At 37.5% G+C, this 22,065-nt stretch overlaps 1 protein-coding gene across 7 annotated transcripts in view; it reads right to left on the bottom strand.

Annotated features, from left to right (window-relative positions):
* Nucleotides 1-22,065, bottom strand: part of RAPGEF2 (Rap guanine nucleotide exchange factor 2) — a 251,112-nt gene that overhangs the window by 98,688 nt on the left and 130,359 nt on the right. For 5 of the 7 annotated variants that reach the window (XM_036992931.2, XM_036992929.2, XM_036992933.2 and 2 more), the window contains 2 exons: nucleotides 21,080-21,247; nucleotides 18,777-18,794 (listed from right to left, as the gene is read on the bottom strand). In XM_036992931.2, coding sequence (XP_036848826.1) covers nucleotides 18,777-18,794; nucleotides 21,080-21,247 — 186 coding nt within the window. The remainder of the gene's footprint in view (nucleotides 1-18,776; nucleotides 18,795-21,079; nucleotides 21,248-22,065) is intronic. The other 2 variants (XM_036992930.2, XM_036992936.2) reach the window with 1 other exon arrangement.

Below are 22,065 nucleotides of genomic sequence, written 5' to 3' on the forward strand. Positions count from 1 at the left end.
CAATAAAAGAGAGGTTGATGAATCAACCAAAGCCTATCATCACCATAAATATAACTCAGTAATTACTCTTCACATTGGCCATTCTATTCTCTACCTTATTTTAAAAGTACTTAAATAGTAGGCATCTAAAGTGGTTGAATTATTTTATATGTATCCCTTTTAGATTAAACTTTAAGTTACATAAAAGCCATACATGTTAAATTCATTTTTAAAAATAATTTTGTTATCAGGAACAGAAAAAAAAAAAACCTATGTCTATATTTGACTTTATCTGCGTGGTCATGAACACCAAACATTCTACTTCACCTCTCTGACCTTACCAAGCTTATCTCCTGGCAGTGGAGATACCATCATCTAGCGTTTAGAACTGCAAGGACAAAATATGTGAGAAAACACCTAGCACACTGGTATACATCATAACATTTAATATGGTCAATTTTATTCCTTCCAAAATACTCTAAAAAAGTCAGCTGCACTTAAGGTTTGCGCAACCTATTAACTAACATTGTGTAGATGGCCAGGATTAATATTCTTGTGCAGAACTGTTAATGCAGGTGGATCTATAATGCCATCCTAGAAATATTAAATAATGCTAATTGTGGGTGTTCCATTCAAACACATATATGTAAACATTTATATAAAACATTACATAAACATATATATAACCATATATAACATATAACCAATATGCTGCTGAGCACATATTATATGCTGTGTAAAAGGCATACAATGGCACTAACATGCTATTTGCTTTCAAAAACTACTGCGTCTTCAGAAATTTAACTTTTAACATATTTTCATTTTAAAAATCAAACATCTTCAAATAAATATTCAAATATATAATTCTCATAATGGTTCAATAATCTTCATTCTAAAAGAAAATGACAGTATTTATAAATAAATGGAAGCATCAATCCATGGATTTCACTACCAGGAATAGAATTATAACTACCCCTCTGTTGTAATTAAATATATCCAGACAGGAAATGCTTCCAAGTAAATTTGCCTGGAAAATAATTAAATATAGAAGATTGTCTCAATATAGAAAATATTTTAGATGTCACAAATTTTTTAAATGTTCTCTTGAAAAGGAAGTCAGCCTACCGATATGACTATATGAACTCAAGATGACAATATTCAATATTCTTTCTCATAAACAAAAATAAAGCCCAAGCCACACATTTAATTTCTCTATTAAAAGCTCTAAAAAGGCAAACAATGTATTTTACCTATTCATATTTTAGCTGCACTTTGAAATTTTAAATTTCTACAATGCATATATTTTTAAAAGATAACACTAGGATATTTATGATATATATCAGACAATTACAATAGTCAGAACTGCTCACAACTGGACAGATGGATCATATTCATGGAAGATTCTATCTCCTGGTTGTGCCATTAAGTAGCAGTTCACGGAATTAACACATAACTATAAATCTACAATAAAATACTAAACAACAAGGCATTTATTCATTCATTCTACACTTGACCATCAAGATTATGTCGGATAGGACAGGAAAAAATAAATCAGATGAGCTTCAGAAATGATCCTGGTACAACAGTGTGGTAGACATAAGCAAAATGGATTGTTCATCATACGAAATGCTTACTAAGAGATTGCCTTAGAGCAAATGTATAACAAAACCAATTTTCCTTGATGGCTTCTGATTATAGGAAACAAATGTTTTTTCAGTGACATGAAGCAAAATGAAAATCTGTTGGACCAAAATTTTAAAAAAATATATATATATATATACACACCACTCAATACAGTGGACTTTTAAGATTATAAAGACAAAAACCAAAACTAATGAGATATTAATATTATATTCAAGCTACTAGAATGCGTGGTATTTACAATAAGGGTAAAAATATAATAGGGAAGAAAATGTGACATTTACTGAAAGGAGAAATTTCTCTAAGTTAGAAATGATGCACAAATCTACAGTCACCACCAACCCCATGGAATATTCATGTGGACATTGTAGCTTTCACCAAGGGAAACCCACTGTTTCATTGGGAAGTAGAGACATTTCCAGGCCCTTTCTTTCCATAGCCAGCTCTATCTTTACAGATATTTTGCTTTAGTAGCTGATTCCTGAATGACTGAACCTCAGAGCAAGCACCATCATGAATAGTAAACCACACTCTGTACTGACAAAGGTAACTAGCCACTATGTCTTAACATAAGCAGAACAAGTCGATAGAAAAGAATAAAGGCAGCATCTTTACTTGGACATAAAACAAAAAAGAAGCTAGTTTAAAAAAAAAAGGAAGGAAGGAGAAAGCAAGCAAGGAAAAACACAAAGCAGATAACAAAGAAGAGAATTCTTGAAAAAAAGTGAGTCATTTTGAGAAGCTTTAAATATATTGCTTGGTTATTGTTTATTTTGCATTATCAAGCTGAAACAACTTGTAATAAATTAGAGTATCCTGAACATTAGCTATTAACCACTATACAGGTTGTTGTAATTATGCAGAGTGGGCTAGGGAGGGGTGGCAAGGGACCTCAAACTAGTCTTACTAGTATTGACTTAAGATCAAAAAGCCATTTTTAAAGGTTATCTAACAGATACTTTATTAGTTATGAGTACTGTATTCATACCACACAAATCTTTGCATAGATTTTTTAAAAATATTTTATGATTTCATATAATGACTCATATCTTAATAGGAAAGGGGAGTCACAGAACTTTTTTGGGGAAAAGGAATTTTAAAAGTAAAATTCCTAAGGAGAAAAATGCTCTAGATGAGAAATGCTAAACAAATTAAGTAAAAATATCTATCTTTAAAGATTACTAGAGTAACTACAAAATGGATTGTCAGTAACCATCCAATAAAATTAACGTATTTTTAAAACACAATTATTTAATAGAAAGCACTAAAAAATTCTTCTGATTCCATCCAAAGTTAGCTTGAGACCTTTCCACTTTCTCCTAGTATCTACAAGGGTATTAAGCAGCATGAAGGAAATGCAAGTAAGGAGAAAAATCATACAGGAAACAAGGTCGGGGTTAGTTTCATAGGTGTGTAGCCTATGTAGTAGGCACAAGGCCCTGTACTCAGAAGGGCCACTGCACTTGTTTTTTTCATAGGACATTACTTTTATTTGAAAGAACAAATAATGGACAAACAACAGTTATTCTGACTTAGTATCTGGCAGTTATTTTCTTGAAGATGAACAAACTGAGCTTGTCACTTCCAGGAAAACAGCTGATAGTACTTTGTTTGCCAATGATAAAACTTTAGTTTTCAAGTAAAAATTAGACCACTAGAAAATTTATACCCAACACTGTAAGCGTCCCAGCTTCCCCCAAATTAGGGCCTTTTTAAACAAAACTGGTAGCAATATTAACATATGTGGTTTTTTAAAAAATACCGTAAGTTTTTAATATTGTCAAAATTTGAAAGACTACTTGGTAACCAATGATGATGTTACAAAATCATACATAAGTAAAAAAGATCCATTCAGTGTATAAATAAGACCAATGTGTTTTAATAAAAGAGAATAAGAAAAGTTCATTGACATAGTTTACATCCCTCATTGCAAGTAAACCTTTAAGAAACTACCACCTGTCAAATTTTGGACTATTGTATGAATAAGATTATTGGAAAAAGCTGTTAAAGTACTCCTCTCTTTTCCAAACTTCCTATCTGTGTGAGGACAGATTTTCTTCATATACTTTATATACTTCAACCAAAAGAGTAAGTCACAACAGTTGAGTACAGGAGTAGACGTGAGAGGGCAGCTGTCTTTTATGAGGCCCAATATTAAACATATTTGTAAAAGTATAAACCACCACCACTCTTCTTATAAATTTTTTCATTTTGTGAAGTATAGTTTTTTTCTCTTAAAATAAAAACCCTTATGTTAATGTATAATAGGTTATTTTTAAATTAATGAATAAATATTTTTAAAATTCTCAGCTTCAATTTCTAACATGGCAAATAATGATATAGATAACTCAAGTAAACAAAAGCTTGTTGGAACCCTCAAAAAGTTTTAAGAATGTAAAGGAGTCCTGAAATGAAAAAGTTTGACAATAGCTGCTCTACAAGATGAACTAGAAAATGGTCAGCCTCTTAGCTTTTTTAAAGAATCCACAGTTATCAACTGTTCTGAGTCCTTTAAAATAAAACCCGTCTTTACATAAAATACTACTTCAGCTGAACCCTCTATCAATTTAATACATTTGCACAATTGTTAGCTGCTCATATCCTCTTCCAGTCTAACTTAAGTTAGTACCAAATGTTTGGTAAACATTTGTAACCAAGGAGAAATAAAAAAGACTAAAACTATCAAGTGCCTGTTAATAATTCCCACTGTCAATAATATCATCAAGCATATTCTCTACATCCCACTTGGTTGAAGATATGCTCATTTCACTAATTAACAAATGGCAAAATGATTTTTTTGAAAACTTCTCTGAGTATTCCAAAATACCTTATGATTCATAAGGCTCAATTTAAAAATCTATAGAAATAAATGCACAGAAACAGTATGCTAACAATTAATGAAAGAAAAATGTCACAACTTATGTTGAGATTTTAACTTTATTTTTTAACAGTCCCAAATACCTTCTGGATTGTACCAAAACTACAGGTGATCTAGTATCATTGCTATCTTCATAGACATCTGAGTAAAAATCAAGATAATTTGAATATTTTCTTTTTCATCCCCAAATATTTCCCTTCTGAATTATTCCACCACTAATTCATATCAACCTTTCAGATTTGGCCCACTTTGGTGTCACATCATTTCTCCAGCAATTTCAAAATCTATTTTATATCCAACTATCACCTATGTTCCACTCAAAAGGAAGGAAGACTTAGGAAAAATTAATATGCTACCTGATCCCATCCTAAGGTCATAAGAAACTGCTCTAATACAACAATTACTCAGTAAGGATTCCCCCACATCCATAGATTCTGCAACCATTTTTTTCCAAATTTCAGCTTATCTATAACTTTAACAATCACAAAGAATGTTAGGTACACCTGTGAATTGCACATGTTTAAGTCAGTCAAAAGTTTACTACTGATATTCTCAATACTACTGAACTGTACACTTAAAAATGGTTAAGATGGAAAACTTAATGTTTTCACAAAGAAAGAAGAAAAACCATCGAATTACGTACTTTAAATATGTGATTTGTGTGGTATGTGAATTGTAACTCAATAAAGCTGTTATTTTTTTAAAGTGTATGTTTGTTCCTAACCAGTTTATTTTTTTCTTTAAGGGAAGAAAAAGGTTTAATACTGAGATACAGAGAATGACTAAAATTTTTTGGGAGAATAAGGGAGAAGTTTTATACCCCCAAATACACATAACATATAGCAGGCATTTTTAAGTTATTTTAACATAAGTAATTTCCTTTTACAAGTGATTTAAACCTTACACCTATACACTGAATAAAATGTTAGAGTTTTTCTTCCAGAGGTCAATATCTTCTGACTAATAAAAATGCCAAAAGGCATTTCAAGGTAACGGTGTTTTAATAACGCATTCAAAATCAAAAGAGAACATTTCTAGTCACTCAATATTTCTAAGAGTGAAAACAAATAACTTAAAACTGATAACTTAATTGTAAAAAGATCAATTTAGCACTGGTAGGAAATAGGCCTGAATATCAAAGTAAAGAGATTTTTCCAAAGTAAAGAGACATTTTCAAATCAGCATGTAGCACTGCAAAAATCTCATGACCAAAAAAAAAAAAAAAATCCCATAATAAATGAAATAGTCGAAGATGAAAAGGATCTTTGCTGTGGGACTAAAACCTAAGTTTTAGCCAAGTATATTTAAAGCATGCACAGGCACAGAGAGCCACCAGTGTTCACAATCAGAAGCAGGACAAAGTGGCAGTGATCTTTTTGACAAATAAATTGCTTGAAATATTGCATGACTTGCTACACAACACCCTTATTACTTTCAATTTCCAAGTGCAACCAAAAGATGGGTCCAATTATGACATCAATACAAGCTTTCTTTCAAAATGGAATGAAAGAACAGTAAATCCCAGTGGACACGGGAGTTCTGCAGCAGAGATGATGTAATATATAAAAATAGACATCCTTTAACAGAAGCTGAAACTTGGGTAAACAGCACACTGCATACTATTCTCAACTGCCTTCCATGAATTTGCAATGCATGCTGTTAATAGCATGAGAGGAATCATTTTATGTTTTAAACAATTTCCTGATTTACATTTCAATTTCTATACCAACTCTGTAGTATAATTTCCCCATCTGTATAAATTAAATCAACAATAAATATCTGATTATAACTGTAGGAAAGAAAAATAATTCTTCCAAAGCAAGGAGACTGAGACCACTGCAGCAGTTTTAACATGCTCATTTTGCTAGAAATTACAGAACATATGGTACACTGGTGTTACATCCACTCATTGCTCAAAGACCTTTCCACAGGGAGCTTTCTGCGGGATTTTAAAATACAACATTATCTAGGTGAAGAGGAACCAGTTAAGCCTGCTCATAATGAGCCCAGAAAAACAAAAATCCTTTTGACATTCCTCTTTAAAGGACTCTCAGAGGCAAATATGAAACATCAGGGATACAACATACAATATATAATATCTAGCAAAATTTGGTGTGTGGGGGGATGGGGACAGGGGTGGGTTGTATATCTCGCTCCTCTCTAATACTCTCTCCACACACTCTCTCTTCCATTCATTATTCTGCATCTCAGTTTGCTCATTTCTACTGGGCTTTCCTAGATTAAAGAATATTTTCCTTTGAGTGAAGACATTAAGGCCATTCAAAAAGCCATGCCTGACTCCTCAAAGTACCCTGTGTCTTTGGGCCTCCAGAGTATATGAAATCTCTGTATTTTATTTGCCCATTTATTTATCTATATTCCCTGTGAGGCTATAAAAGGTCAAAGAAGGCAAGATTCTGTCTCTCCTGTAGACCTAGCCTTAGAGTTTGGCACAGACCTGACACAAGACTGGCACTCAATAAACATTTACTGAATTAACAAAAATATGTAAATGAAAATACTAATTGCACTTTCCCCTCTATGACACAAGAAAAAGAATATCCAGACTTTCTGAAACTCCTTCCTATTATAATTCAGAGAGGCATTAATGATAATATTGAAGATAATGGTTTTAGGCTCAATTAAGCAAACAAACGATTGATGAACTGAAATTAAAGAAGAATGATAATACTGAAATAATTAAGAAACTTCCCCTATACCTGAATAATTTTTTTTGTGTGCATATATATACGTATATATATATATGCACACACACACAGAATAATTTCTTATATATATATGTGTATAAATAGATTTTCAAAATATCATTACATAAATAAATTATAGTCAGGTGGGATATACTAATAACTGATTTTTTCAAGTTAAAACTACATTAGTATTCTAGAAAACTTAAGCAATTATATAACTTAAGCACTGATATATTGCTCAAAACACATTATCTTACTATTAAATAGCAAATACTGTATTAAACTATGAAGATGTGAGTAAAAAATTAAATAGTAAGATGAAGCAAAGCCATGACAAGTAAAAATTGCCTACTCTAATGTACAAGAAGCTCATCAAAATGTCTAGTAGCAGATAAATGTGTGTAATCACACTGTAATTTCTTTGTTTCAATATCTAAACAATTTTTGAAACTGACCCAATCTACCAAGAAGTCCTCAATTTAACATGAAACCAACTTAAATCAAACCTATCTCTAAAAAAAAACCTACTTCAAAGATATATAAGAGGTATACTTGGACTGATTATATAACTACTACAAGAAATAGGGCTTATTATTATTATTATGAAGAATGACCTTGTAAGGAAAAAAGGACTCATTTTCATAAGCTCATACATGAATCAATCTCATCACATTAGTGCCAAATTTTATAGATTTGTATTATCACTGACTATAATAAAAAAGTACTCCAATAATGTTGTAATATTAAACATTGCATTCAACTTCCATTAACTTAATTTTATGAAGTTTTTAAATTACTTTTCTACACTGCACCAAGAAATTTAAGCCTAATCTACTGAAAAATTCTATACATAATCATTAAACAGTACTCTGAAACATATATTCACATTGTAGAAACAGACTATTAATAAAACGTGTGGGAGATATCTTTCTATATGACCAATGGGTTTTGATTATTTCAAAAATTTTGCACTGATAAAAACTTTGTTTTATGCTGTACTGTGTTCCAATCATCCTAATTCAAATTTGTATAAAACAGACCTATACTTGCCTTGGCAAGTAGGAGTGGGAGTAGAAAGTCAATCGGAACTTCAGAAGCATGGGGAGCGTTTTAATTATGCAGCCAGCCTAGGAAGGCTGGATATTTTTGACATATCCTTTGTATAAGAATATAGTAATTTATCCTCCATTTACCCCATGGTCCCAAGCACATAAGCTGGTGAAAATCATGCCTGGACTTGCCTTACCTTATTTCTAAACATTCCGATCTGCCCCCAAGGCAACAGGCCAAGCAGTACTTTTCCACTCCGCCCCTACAAAAAGCACAACGCTCTGCACGACACGGCTGCGCGCTCTCTCTCTCTCTCTCTCTGTCTCTCTCTCTCTCTCGGGGCAGCCACTTTCTCTTTCAGATAATAAAATCTCTTGGCATGGGCCCATGTCTCCTAAGTCATTCTGGGTAAGGAGGGTCGTGGCAAGATACCCTTTCATTGGTGCCATGACTCGGATGAGATTCTCCCACTGACTCTGCTCTTTCTCCAGGAACCTGAGCTGCTTTGGGAACCTTCACTGCCCAATCCTCCTCCACGGGCTCACCATCCATTTTCCCAGTCACTCGTCTTCTCGTCCAACACAGGCCTTCAATTTGGTAAGTCTCCCCTTCATGGTTGACTTAAATGTCCCTTTGGAACCTGAGAAGTGACCATTGAGTGTCTGGCACCCCCAAGGGCTCCTCCGGGACAGGGGCACCCCCAACTATGACTTTCAGAGTCACAGTTGATCCCCATAGTTGACCCTTCTCTGCCTCCCCATGGTGAGAATCCTCATTCACTGAGACCCAGTCTCCCTTTATCTACTCGTAAACTTCTGGTACCAGGTACTGAGCCTCCTCGGCATTTTCGCCTCAACCACTCGATTAGAGGTGGTGATGACCCCCTAACTGTGTCTGGTCTTTTCCATGACCTTCTCAATCACTCTGGGACACCTCAGCAACTTGTGAATGGTCTCATTCTCACCATGGGATCTGGCCCCTCTGTTCCCACAGATTCACTGCTAGGGTGCTTACTCAATAATTTAAAGCCCCTCCACCTCACTCCAGACCTCAAACCTTTTAAGCTTGTTTGCTACTGTAATGAGATCAAGCCACAATATCCCTTGGACAATCAGTCTATCATGGCCCCCCAGTGGCTCTTTAGATCCTAAAATTCTCCGCAACTTACACAACTTCTGTGAGCGCATGGGCAAATGAAAAGAGATCCCATATATCCAGGCTTTATCCTACCTCCGAACCAAGCTCTCTCTCTGTCTTCCTGGCAATCCTAAACACCTACTACTTGCCTTAAAGTCCTCACTCTCCAACAAACCAGATCCCACTACATCTTCTGACTTTGATCCCGCTGACGAACCCCCACCCTACTAACCCCAAATCTCCATGGCACCTCCTCCTTCTCCTCCTCCTCCTCCTCAACCACCCAGTCCTCCCGGTGCTGCCGCAGAAACTGCCCAGCCTCCTCCCCCTCAACCTCCGCCCAGTCTCCCACCACAAACTCCCATCAGGAGTGGGGCAACAACCCCACCTCCTCTACAGCAACCAGTTTCCCTCCCATCCTGAGATCCCCTACCAAGTCCTCCAGTTCATTCTCGAACCCAGATCCTAGCCCCACTACAGGAAGTAGTTGGTACGGAGGATGTCATCCAGGTTCATGTTCCTTTCTCTCTCTCCGACCTATCTCAAATTGAGAAAAGATTAGGCCCTTTCACTTCCAACCCAGCTACTTACATAGAAGAGTTCCAGTACCTAACTCAGTCAGATGATCTTACCTTTCATGATATTCACATGATCCTAACACACTTTTGCCCGAGGAGCGTAGGCGAGTGTGGGATCAGGCTAGAACTCATGCTGATGAAGTTCACCAAACTTACGCCAGCTCATTCAATAGGTGCTGAGGCGGTTCCTGACAGAGACCCTAACTGGGACTATAATACGGCAGAGGGAGTCACCAGTCGAGATCAATTCATCACCTGCCTCATGGTGGGTCTCAAGAAGTCAGCCAATAAGGCCATTAACTATGAAAAACTCCAAGAGGTTATTCAGGATAAGAATCCGTCTATGTTCTTAGATGCCTCACCAAAGCTCTTTTACAATATACAAACCTAGACCCTGAGATGCCAGATGGGAGATAATCATTAATGACCTACTTCTTCGCCCAGTTTGCCCAACATTAAAGTTAAACCTAGACATCTAGAGAAGGGACCCTTAACTCCTCAGGCAGAAGTCCTGGCAGTGGCCTTCAAAGTATACAATAGAAAAGATGAAAAGGCCTGTAAACAAAAATATCAAATTTGGAGGAGGGTGAAACCCGATAGCCGTGTTCTGAGAGAAAGTTTAAAAGGAGAATAGTATCCTGTTGAGACGTTTGTAGGGAGGGACTGCACAGGAGAAGATCATCTACATATTGAAGGAGGATGGAGCTTGAGAGAGTAAGGGATTTGAGGTCGTGTGCTAGAGCCTGTCCAAAAAGGTGGGGACTATAAAGCCTTGGGGAAGGACTTGGCTAACGCCTTTCAACCTACACCAACCACTGGTGATTGGTGTATCCTCACTTCCTAAGCAGTAGCCAGGAGGGCCTCCTGGTCCATGCTTCAAATGTGGTCAAATGGGTCATCGGGCTAGAACCCGCCCAAATCCCCGGAAGCCCCCCAGTCCATGACCTAAGTGCCATCAGGAGGGACACTGGGCTGTTGACTGTCCTTGCACACCGAGAGGTGCCAGGCCATCCAGCTCTAACACTCCACACATAGACCTTCTGGGCCTGGCAACTGATGATTGAGGGGGCCCAAGACTCCTCCACCCAAACACTACCATCACTGTACAGGAGCCCAGGGTAACCACTGTGGTAGCGGGTAGGCCCATCTCTTTCCTATTGGATACCGGGGCCACCTACTCAGTCCTGAAGGAGTTTGGGGGACCTACCTCCCTTTCACAGTCCTCTATAGTTGGAGTAGAGGGCATACCTTATCAACCTTTACAAACTCCCATGCTTCACTGCATCTTTAGAGGCATTGCCCTCTCTCACTCCTTTTTGGTGATTCCCCAGTGTCCCATCCCCCTTATGGGAAGAGACCTGTTACACAAGGTTGGAGCTTCCATTACTTTCACTCCCGGACTGTGCCTCAACCCTGACTCGCCTTCAATCCCACTTTCACTCACCCTCCAACCCGCTGCAAACTCACCTCCCTCTCCTTTTCCTCTGCCACCCCATCTAGTCAACCCTGTAGTCTGGGATAGCCTCACCCCCTCTATTGCCACCTGCCCCCCCAGTAATTATGATACGTAAAGACCCCCCATCTTTTTGCTCTCAACCTCAGTACCCGCTGCCCCTCAAGAGTTTACTTGGCCTGCAGCCAATTATCCAGGAACTTTTATACAAACGGCTACTACAACCAGCCAATTCCCCTTTCAATACTCCTATACTGGCAGTTAAAAAGCCCAATTGTTCTTACAGGCTTGTCCAGGACCTAAGAGTAATTAATGAAGCTGTTGTTCATATCCATCCTGGGTCCCTAACCCCTATATTTTATTGTCCACCATTCCTGCTTCCACTACTCACTTTTCTGTCCTTGACCTCAAAGATGCATATTTACTACACCCCTCCATCCTGACTCTCAAAATCTATTTGTTTTCACCTGGACCAATCCTACGACTCAGACTTTACTCAATTGACCTGGACAGTCTTTCCCCAAGGCTTTAGAGATAGTCCCCACCTTTTTGGACAGGCTCTAGCACACGACCTCAAATCCCTTACTCTCTAAAGCTCCACCCTCCTTCAATAGTAGATGATCTTCTCCTGTGCAGTCTCTCCCTACAAACCTCTCAACAGGATACTATTCTCCTTTTAAACTTTCTCTCAGAACACAGCTATCGGGTTTCACCCTCTTCCAAAGTTCAGCTGCCCGCCACTCAGGTCACTTACCTGGAAGTTCAGCTCTCCCCAAGCTATAAGACAGGAAAAAACTTGTCCAAACCATGCCCTTCCAAACAACAAAGATGAAATTCTCTCTTTCCTGAGTCTTGCTGGGTTCCTTTGTTCATGGATCCCCAACTTTTCACTCCTGGCTGCCCCTCTACATGAAGCATCCCAAGGACCTCTTACTGAGCCCCTCTTGACACCTGTAGCTAAGACCTTCTATAAACTCCAGCTGGCCCTTCTACAGGCCCCTGCTCTGCACTTGTCTGACCTCACACGCCCCTTTCTTCTATATGTCTCAGAAAGGCAGGGCTTTGCCCTGGGAGTTTGGGGACATATGTTAGGACCCTCCTTTGCCCCGGTTGCCTATCTTTCCAAAAAACTAGATCCTACTATTCAGGGATAGGCTCCTTGCCTGCGAGCCCTAGCAGCGGCTACCATTTCCTCATTCAAGAATCCAAAAAACTCACCTTCAGGTCAACCACAACTGTTTTCTCCCCTCATTCATCTTTCCGAACTCCTTGCCTACAAAGGCCTACAGACTCTTTCTCCCTGCAGGATTCTATCACTTCAGGTTGCCCAAGTTGAGGACACCTCCCTCAATTTCAAAACCTGTCCTCCCCTTAATCCCTCCACCCTTCTTCCATTACCTCCCAATCCACAGGCAGGATCACAACCCCCCTTCCTTAACTGTTTACAAACTCTAGATGAACTCCTACCCTGTCCCTCCCACATTCAGGAGGGCATCCTTCCTCAGGCCACATATACCTGGTTTACTGATGACAGTTCCTTTATCCATGAGGGTGTTCGATGGACAAGATATGCCATTGTCTCTCTGGACAAAACTATCGAGGCAAAGCCCTTACTTACCTCCTAACACCACAAACCAAGAAGCAGAACTGATTGCCCTTACCTGTGCCTTCACTTTAGCGCAGGGGTCCTCTCTTACTGTCTATACTGATTCTAAATATGCTTTCGATATCCTACTGTCCCATGCAGCAATCTGGAAAGAATGGGGACTCCTCAACACCAAGGGCAGTTCTATCACCAATGCCAAACACATCATACCACTGATAGAAGCCTCACATCTCCCAACAGCCATAGGCCTAGTACATTACCGCTCCCATTGGTCAGATCAGTCATCCATCTCCCTTGGTAACAACAGGGCAGATTAGGCAGCCCAAAAAGCAGTGTTAGCCCTTGTAATAGGTATCCTCATTCCAGGCCCTAAAATATCCATTTCCACACTACCAGCCTGTCTTCCACTGAGGCCATACTCTCCTACTTACATCACTTATTCCACCCTAACCTCCAATCTTTATAATGCTTTCTTAAACCTTGCCTGCCTCTTTCTCATTCCGGGCCTTACCAGAAAAACCTGCTACACTTTCCCCTTTTGAACTCATGTATGGCCACCCTGTGCTTCCTCCAAGTCTCAACTCCGAACCTCCTATCCTTCCTCCTCATCTCGTCAACCCTTTACGTCAACACATTCGCTCTCTACTCTGGTCCCACGCTGATCTCTCTGCACCAAAACCTTAAGACCCCACTTCTACTTTTTATCACCCAGGAGACTCTGTGCTCCTATCCCCACCACACCAAGCAACATCATCCCTAACTCCCAAGTGGCAAGGACCATACACAGTAATTTTTTCCATGCCAACTGCAGTTAAACTTCAGGGTCTTCTCCACTGGATACACAACTCCTTAAGCCATTTGTTTCACTTTATTCCCCTCCCACCAAATCTCCCACAGGTCCCTACTTCTCCACCCTGATGGGACCTCTTACTCTGCATTTCACGACGCTTATCTCCACTTCCACTCATCACTGAGGTTTCTGCCAGCATGGAGTCCTAAGACCTCCGTTATGACTGCCATGTGTCATGCTTCAGAATTGTTAACCCTGGTCTCAACACTTATTCTCTCACCAGACCTATCTTCCCAACAACAGCCCTTTCTTCTCTTTCAGACTGTCCAAAAGATTTCAACATCAAGGATTCCCTTTGCCCTACAGGTTGCTTTTCTGCCTACACACATGTTCCCAAAGAATGGTATAATTCAGCTATCTTATGTAAACATAGCACTCGGCCCAAATATAAAAAATTTCTAACCAGAACTTTAACCAGCTTGTATTACAGGATTACCAACCCCTCTCCAAAGACGATGATCCTTATTAAACCTGGAACAAGCCATCGCCAGTGTAGACCAAGGGCTCATCCGAAGACCGCCCCCCATCAATACAAAAATGAACTTCATAGCCCCTAATCAGTAGGAAGCAGTTACTGAAGACAGACCTTCACCCCTTCCCAAGTTCTCTACCACTTACAAAACAGAAAAGAGAGGAATATAAGAATATAGTAATTTATCCTCCATTTACCCCATGGTCCCAAGCACATAAGATGGTGAAAATCATGCCTGGACTTGTCTCATCTTATTTCTAAACATTTCAATCTGCGCCCAAGTCAACAGGCCAAGCGATGATACTTTTCCACTCTGCCCCTACAAAAGGCACAACGCTCTGCACCACACGGCTACTCTCTCTCTTTCTAGGGGCAGCCATTTTCTCTTTCAGATAATAAAATCTCTTGTGTGGGCCCATGTCTCCTGAGTCGTTCTGGGTAAGGAGGGTCACAGCAAGATACCTTTCACTTTGTTTCAAATAACCTCCATAATACAGACAGGACAGGTTTTCTTCAGTCTTTAGTCTAATATCTCTATATAATTTTTGCCTTTTTTCAAACAAAAAAGGCAGAGCTGTTTTTTTCATTAAAATAAAAGGAGAAATAAAAGATAGGCAGAAAAGGTATGTGCCAGTTTCCCCATCACTCCAGTCAGGTTAAGTTTAGAAAGTTCCTCCTCCCTTTAAGTCCTACCACCTCTCCTCTCCATTTGTATTACGAACTCAGATTTCCCTACCCACAGAGACTTCTGGTAAAAATTACCCATGAATGCAGAGAGGGCCTACAATTACACATAAAACAAACAAAGCTTTTCCCCCTACCCTATTCTGAACCTGGCAACAAGGTAAACCCCTAAGTCAGTTTCTCTGGAAATTGACCCCAAATATTCCAGCCTTTGCCAGGAATCTTATCTACTACCAGCCTCTCTATTATCTTTACTCACCCTAAGACTGAAAATTCATGCCACATCCTACTTTTTGACAGTCTTTTAAATATATACTCAACCTCAGCTCATCAGAATCTAAAAGGATGCTAATGAAAGCCATCTCCAATCTTTCCTTCTCACTGCATTTTAAAATACTTATTCTCTCTTCAAACCTCACACATTTGCCTTGAAAAAATGTCCTGAAAACACTCTACATGGACTATTTGAGTATTCATGTTTCTAAAGAAAATTACAATGGTCTGTTTCAAATTACTGTAACACATCTAATTTTCAAAAGTGTATCTGTGTATATATAACTCAGTGCACATTGTAAAATTCAATTCCTGGTTCTAAATGGGAATTAGCCTAATAATTTTTCATATTAAAACAAGGAAAACTAATTACATACTGATTATCTTTTAAAATACTAAAGTCATATATTTTTAAAGTATATTTTTACCAAACAAAAGCTCAAATCACTGATTAAATTCAAAAATTTTTATACAATTATCAAAACTTTGTCAAATTCAAAAATTCTACCAAGTTTTTTTGATTTACGTTATTTAAAATTAGCAGTGCTTCTAAAATATAATATAGCAATTATGCCACCTGTGGCATTTTATTGTGTTCTCTTGTATAGAACATAAAGTAACTGCCTCATTTTAATTTGAAAAATTATACAAATAGTTCATGCTTTCCAGAAAGGTTACCATAATAGCCAAAAATATTATACTGATGGTAGACTTCTTCTAGTGTGAATTAAATTATTCATGATGTTTTTCCTATGCACTAAGAAAACACAACCATATTTTACTAGATATTTAACCCATTAGGTTCCAGAGATACATTAATTTTTCTTCTTTGACTCCAAATTTCCTAATAATCTCAAATTTGACTGTGGGTAAAACTGAAACATTTCCAGAATATCTCACCTGGCTTTAGTATATCTGCATATAAATAGGTGCTCAGAGGTGGAAAGAAGTATGGCTTTAGTGCATTTGCGTCTTTCCTCAGGGGTGGAGAAGTTGATCTCCATATCAATGGGTAATTACCTGGGCAGTAGAGGGCTTATCTGTACCTGAGAGATGAGGGGGGAGGGTCGGGGTTGTGGCTGCTTGAGCAGGAGAGAGATGGGCTAAACTGCAGTTTTGTAAGCAATAAACGGGTTTTAAACTTTATTTCTCCCTTTTACTGATTTTGGTTTTTAGAGGTATTTTGCCCCGGGATTTCCTTTCCCCGGACTGACAGTTGGCAAAGTCAGCAGGATTCCTGTGAACCTGAAATCTGTCATAATGGGTGTGACCTTTGGTAGGGCTGCCCCTAGAAATGATGAGAAGGGGTGCTGGCACCGAGGACATGTGTCTACACTCATGTGGTCGTGGTGGCACCATCACCGCTGCTGGCCACGCTGACCCCGGCCCACGGCCTGAGCCTAAGGCTACTGCTTCTGCCACTGATGCTGCTCTTGCTGCCAGCTGGAGACTGGCCACAACAATGGAAAGGAGCAGAGGTCAGAGTCACCTTGAAGCAACTGGCTGCTGTGTACCATGCCTTGCTGGCTACAGAACCCATCACCAGAACAGCTCCATCCAAGGTAATAACTCCTATCCCATTGTGGGGTGGGTGCAAGACTGGACCCAAAGGCCATGGAGTGGTATGGCACAGACACCTCAAAAGATAATGTGGGCCCATCAGTGTGGCTTGTTTTTCACCTCTGAAGAAGTCAGCCGAGTCCGGAAGGAGTGCCCTGCACGTTGTGCAGATCAGCAAACCACCAAGAGGGGCCTAGAGCATCTCTCTGCAGCCTATGGTTGGTCGCCAGTTACTGAGAGCAATCAAGGCACCCACTTTATTGGACATGTGTTGCAAGGATGGGTGCAACAATTAGCAGTAAAATGGACATGGCCCTGGACATTTCAAGACAAGGATCAGTGACGGCTGGCTCTTCTGGCACCTTGGGGAAAAGGCCCAGAAGCGGGCCTTCTGTGTATTCCTGTAATAACAGCAAATTGACCCCAACAATCACGGTTATTTGCTTCTACGGTCTTTGGGTCCTGGATGTGCCCCCTGGCTGCAGCTGCCGCGTGATGGCTGGAATGGACAAGCTTTGGACTTACTCTGCATGGGACTTTGAACCTAGCTGAATCCTCTGGCTTGAGAATTATGATTGTGCTGTTGTTGTCAAGAAAATAATGTTTAAAGAGAGGCTTGACTTTGTCTATTATTTGGTAAAAGTTTTGTGAGCAATCTAGCATGATTGTTAGGAATGAGTAAACAAGTGTAGAAACATATTTTGTGCTTAGTGAGAGATTGTGTTGTAAAGTACATTTACTTAATCTGCATAGGCTGAATCCTTTGGCTTGAGGATTATCAGGATTTTATTGCTGTTGCTATTGCATGTTACTAGATTGGTCAGAAGAGGAAGATCGAGTAAATTGTAAGGCGAGATTTCTGGAGGGGTGGATTGTGGGTAAAATTGAAACATTTCCAGAATATGTCACCTGGCTTTAGTATATCTACATATCAATAGGTGTTCAGAGGTGGAAAGAAGTATGGCTTTAGTGCATTTGCATCTTTCCTCAGGGGTCGAGAAGTTGATCTCCATATCAGTGGGTAACTACTTGGGCAACAGAGGGCTTATCTTTAGCTGAGAGGTGATGGGGAGGGCCGGTGTTGTGGCTGCTTGAGCAGGAGAGAGAGATGGGCCAGACTGCAGTTTTGAAGCAATAAAAGGGTTTTAAACTTTATTTCTCCCTTTGACTGATTTTGGTTTTTAGAGGTTTTTTGCCCCGGGATTTCCTTTTCCTGGACCTACAGTGACACACAATTCAAAAAAGTAACAGCAAAAGTCATAAATTAGTCATCTACTGTCATGGAAGAAGTGAATAAAGTTGTTATAGGTCTCAATTAAAATATAGAATGAAATAAAAGCATGAAATCTGGTTAAAAATAAAGCATAAATAAGAAAAGACAAGCAATTTAAAATTATTTCTTTTTCGATTAAGTCTTTGTTCTATCTGACTAACTGTTACCAGTGGTCTCCCAAAATGCTCCCACATTACAAATCCTGAAATTTAAATCTTTTACCTATAGCATTTAACATGTAATAGAGCATATAAATTTCCAAAGCTCTCACACAAAAAACAATTAAACTTCCATTGTCTATCAATCTGTCTTACTCTCTTCATTTCTTTATTTGCAAAGCAGATTAGTTAGAACAATGTCCCACTCATTCTACAAATAAGTAGGTTATACTTTTATTCTTTCTTCAAAGAAAGTGGGAAATTCATCCCTAGGTCTATACAAAAGAAACAGCCTGTGCATCATCACCTAAACCACTGATAGTTTAAAGCTTTAAGAGATTTTACTAAATTGGGGCAAAATATAAAAGACCAAGACACCAAGCAAAACACATCAATATTATAAACTCATTAGTTACAATGCAAATTCACAAATAAACTTAGGTTAGTATTAGGAGACCACATACAAATTACAATACCTGAGATTTAGTGCATTCCTTTGAGCCAAAATGAAATGAGTGCCATAAAGGAGGAAAGGAAAAGATGAACATTATCAGACATGCTACAGTATATCTGCCAAAATGAATATAATGTTAAAATAAGGTTAAGAATGACCATACAGAATTGGCTATATATATATAATGTTCTCTATGTTTTTTAGCCATGCACTTAAAAGCAATTGCACTCATTTAAAATCACCTGTGAACTATGATCATCTATCTTTTCTATAAACTTTTCACCCTCAATCCCACTACTAGAGTTCTTTCGAAAACAAATATTTCTGTTAAGAATAAGTAAAAAATATGTCTTAGTGGTAATGAAGAATAGTAATTTTCACTTAATTGTTTTTATTCTGTGGTACCACATATACAAAATTAAATTTTGGTTTTCGTATGTTAAAATCATGTACTTATATAAGTATTATACAAATATAATTAAAACATAATTTACACAAAAAGTAGGATCCAATATTTTCAAGGATGACTACATTATTGCCAATCTGAACTCAGTAAAAGTAGTAATAATATATCACTCTTAGTAAACTGGTATGTGAAATCAAATTAAAATTTTCATACTAGTACAGAATTTTCCCTAATAAAAGTAACTGTTGACCAGGTAAGACTTTTTGTAAAACTACTAAAAAAAAAAAAAAAGTAATCTTGCAATAAAGACAACAGAAAACTATAATTTAAAAAAATCAGATTAAAAAAAAGGAGAGTTATATAAGGAAAGTGAGTGAAGTATTTGTTTCCTAAAGGAGGAAATATGGGGATAGAAGAGAGAAATGGTTATAAAGTGATCCCCCCAACTTAAGTGTGACAGATAAGAATCAGCTTTACTACTAAACTTTAAGTAATCCACATTCCTGTTATCTTAGTATGGACTCAGATTTGGAAAAATAATGCCAATACTGGAAGAATATTAATAATATTAGTACTAGGCTACAATATTATAATATATAGTACTATTAATATATACAACTATTTTTAATCCATTAATGGAGCATTCTTCCATGATGCTCCATTAACTCTAAAAATACTACCTTCTTTTATAGACAGTGATAACAAAAAACCTTTCATAGATTTTTTTTTAAAGCAAGTGTCTCCAACAAACAAAGCTGTCTTTATGATGAGCAAAAAAGCAATCCTTTCCAAAAGAGCTCAATGAAATGATTCAAATATGAAATTCATGTTAAATTAAACAGTCCATGGGTAGTTAAGAGGAGTAGGTGGGTAGCTGATGGTCAACACTGCTTAAATATTCAAATACAAAGAGCTCTTAGAAATAGAGCATATAAAGTATAAGTATAAAATACATCACTTGAAGTTACTAAAAACTGAGTACAAACTTTTAAATCTATATACATTTCCCATGCATTTTATGTTTATACTTATCTACAAAAAGGACAGATAAGAAAAACAAATGAGAAATGAAGAAGTTGTCAATTATCTATTTTCATTTTAAAATTATTTTCACATATAATGACTACTCATTTAATGGCATTATATGTATTGATAAACCATCTTTGACCTTAAGTAAAATTTAAGTTTTTAAAAATAGAAATCCTCAAATATATTCACAACTATTTTGGGTTGACTACCAGAGTTAATTTAATATGCTGAGTGCAAGTAAGCAGAAAGAAGGAAAGAAAATATGGCTCTGAAACTGACTATTTGGGGTATAGTACAAATCATTCACTAGCTGTGTCTTGGTTTCCTCAAACATGAAAAGCAGTTTATTTATCAAATACTTATGAAATAAATGACAATCAAGGGGGCCATAGCATTTAAGAGGATCTCTGAACCTACTAGAAATACTTCAGATCATTTTTACACTGGGATTTTAAATAGCATCATTTCAAATTATGCTCTCACTTTATTGTATTAAAAAAAATTCTCAGAATATTCTCATAATGGTATGAAAAGCTATGAAATGTTATTTTTATATGTCTATTTTATGAATAAAAACAGGTATATCATTGGGGTGGGGAGCTAAAATTTTAAATTAAGGTAAGAACTTAAAATATTCCAGTTACAACTGTACATGCTGACCACAAAGCTGATTCTCAGAGAATTTTTTGAGAAAAGAAGAAGCTAAACAAAGTTTTTTCGATCTTATTCCTATGCTCCGTGAAACTATTCATACTACGTGTGCTTTCAGCAAAATCTGCACCTTGGATAAGATCATCAGAGAAAGGAATTATTCACCAAAAATTGAAAATTTAAATGTCTTTGTCCAAAACCCCCATCATAAATAAAAATATGATACTTTTATAACTTACCGTATGATAGCCTCTAGGCAAAGGTGGTTTGCCCACAGGGTAAGGATCCACAGTATCAATAATTGTTTGCCTTTCACCTTTCTGGTTGATTTTTCTAAATCTCCTTCGAGACTGTCGATGAGAAGCTTGACGCTGAAAATATTCTTCATTTTCATCCATATAGTCCACCTGAAAAAAAAAAATCCCCCAAATTTTATTTCTTCAAATACAACATTCCATATTATGATCAGATGCAGAACCAAACTTACAAATAAGTCCATATTCATTCACTTTGCAAAGATATTTGTAGACAAACTATCCTGACAGACTGTTTCTGAACTTCTCTGGAACTAATTGGTTTTAAGTAACATTTTTTTATGAAGAGGCATTTTCAGTTCCACTTAGGAAACATTGGTAACTCTTGAATTTCCTGTAGTTTCAAAGGGAAGGATATTTTCAGTAGTCTTTGTGCTGATTTATTAGTGAAAGATCTCACAGGATACATTACCACTCATTATGAAAGCAACTGCTCCATTGTCTTAACTGAAGCACAAAAACTCTGATGTATGTAAGTCTATAAAAACCCCTAAATCGCACATGACTCAAAACAGGCCTGCCAGCAGCATAGTTTTGGTGGATTAGTTAAGGGTTTCTCTTCCTACTTTGATTCTGTAGATTCAGTTTCTTTTTATTATAAATAGCATTGTTTAAAAAAAAGTAATTCCTCATTTAAACATTTAGAAACCTGGTGAATGGACTAACAGGGAATACAAATTACGTTAGGTTAATCCTCATCATACCTACGCAATGCAAATGTGACTGCTCACATTAGAGACATATTTAGATGCTAAGACTATTCTCACAATGGCAAACCTAGTAGTTGTGTATCAGCAAGTATCAAATCTTCAAGGAATTTTTAAGATCAAAACTCCTTCAGAGAACCATAAGATATAACCAAGAGGAGCCAAAATCTCTAGAAAATACCTAAAGTGCTTTTCAAGACCTGT

This window comes from Manis javanica, chromosome 3, assembly GCF_040802235.1.
Source record: "Manis javanica isolate MJ-LG chromosome 3, MJ_LKY, whole genome shotgun sequence".
Lineage (NCBI taxonomy): Eukaryota > Metazoa > Chordata > Mammalia > Pholidota > Manidae > Manis > Manis javanica.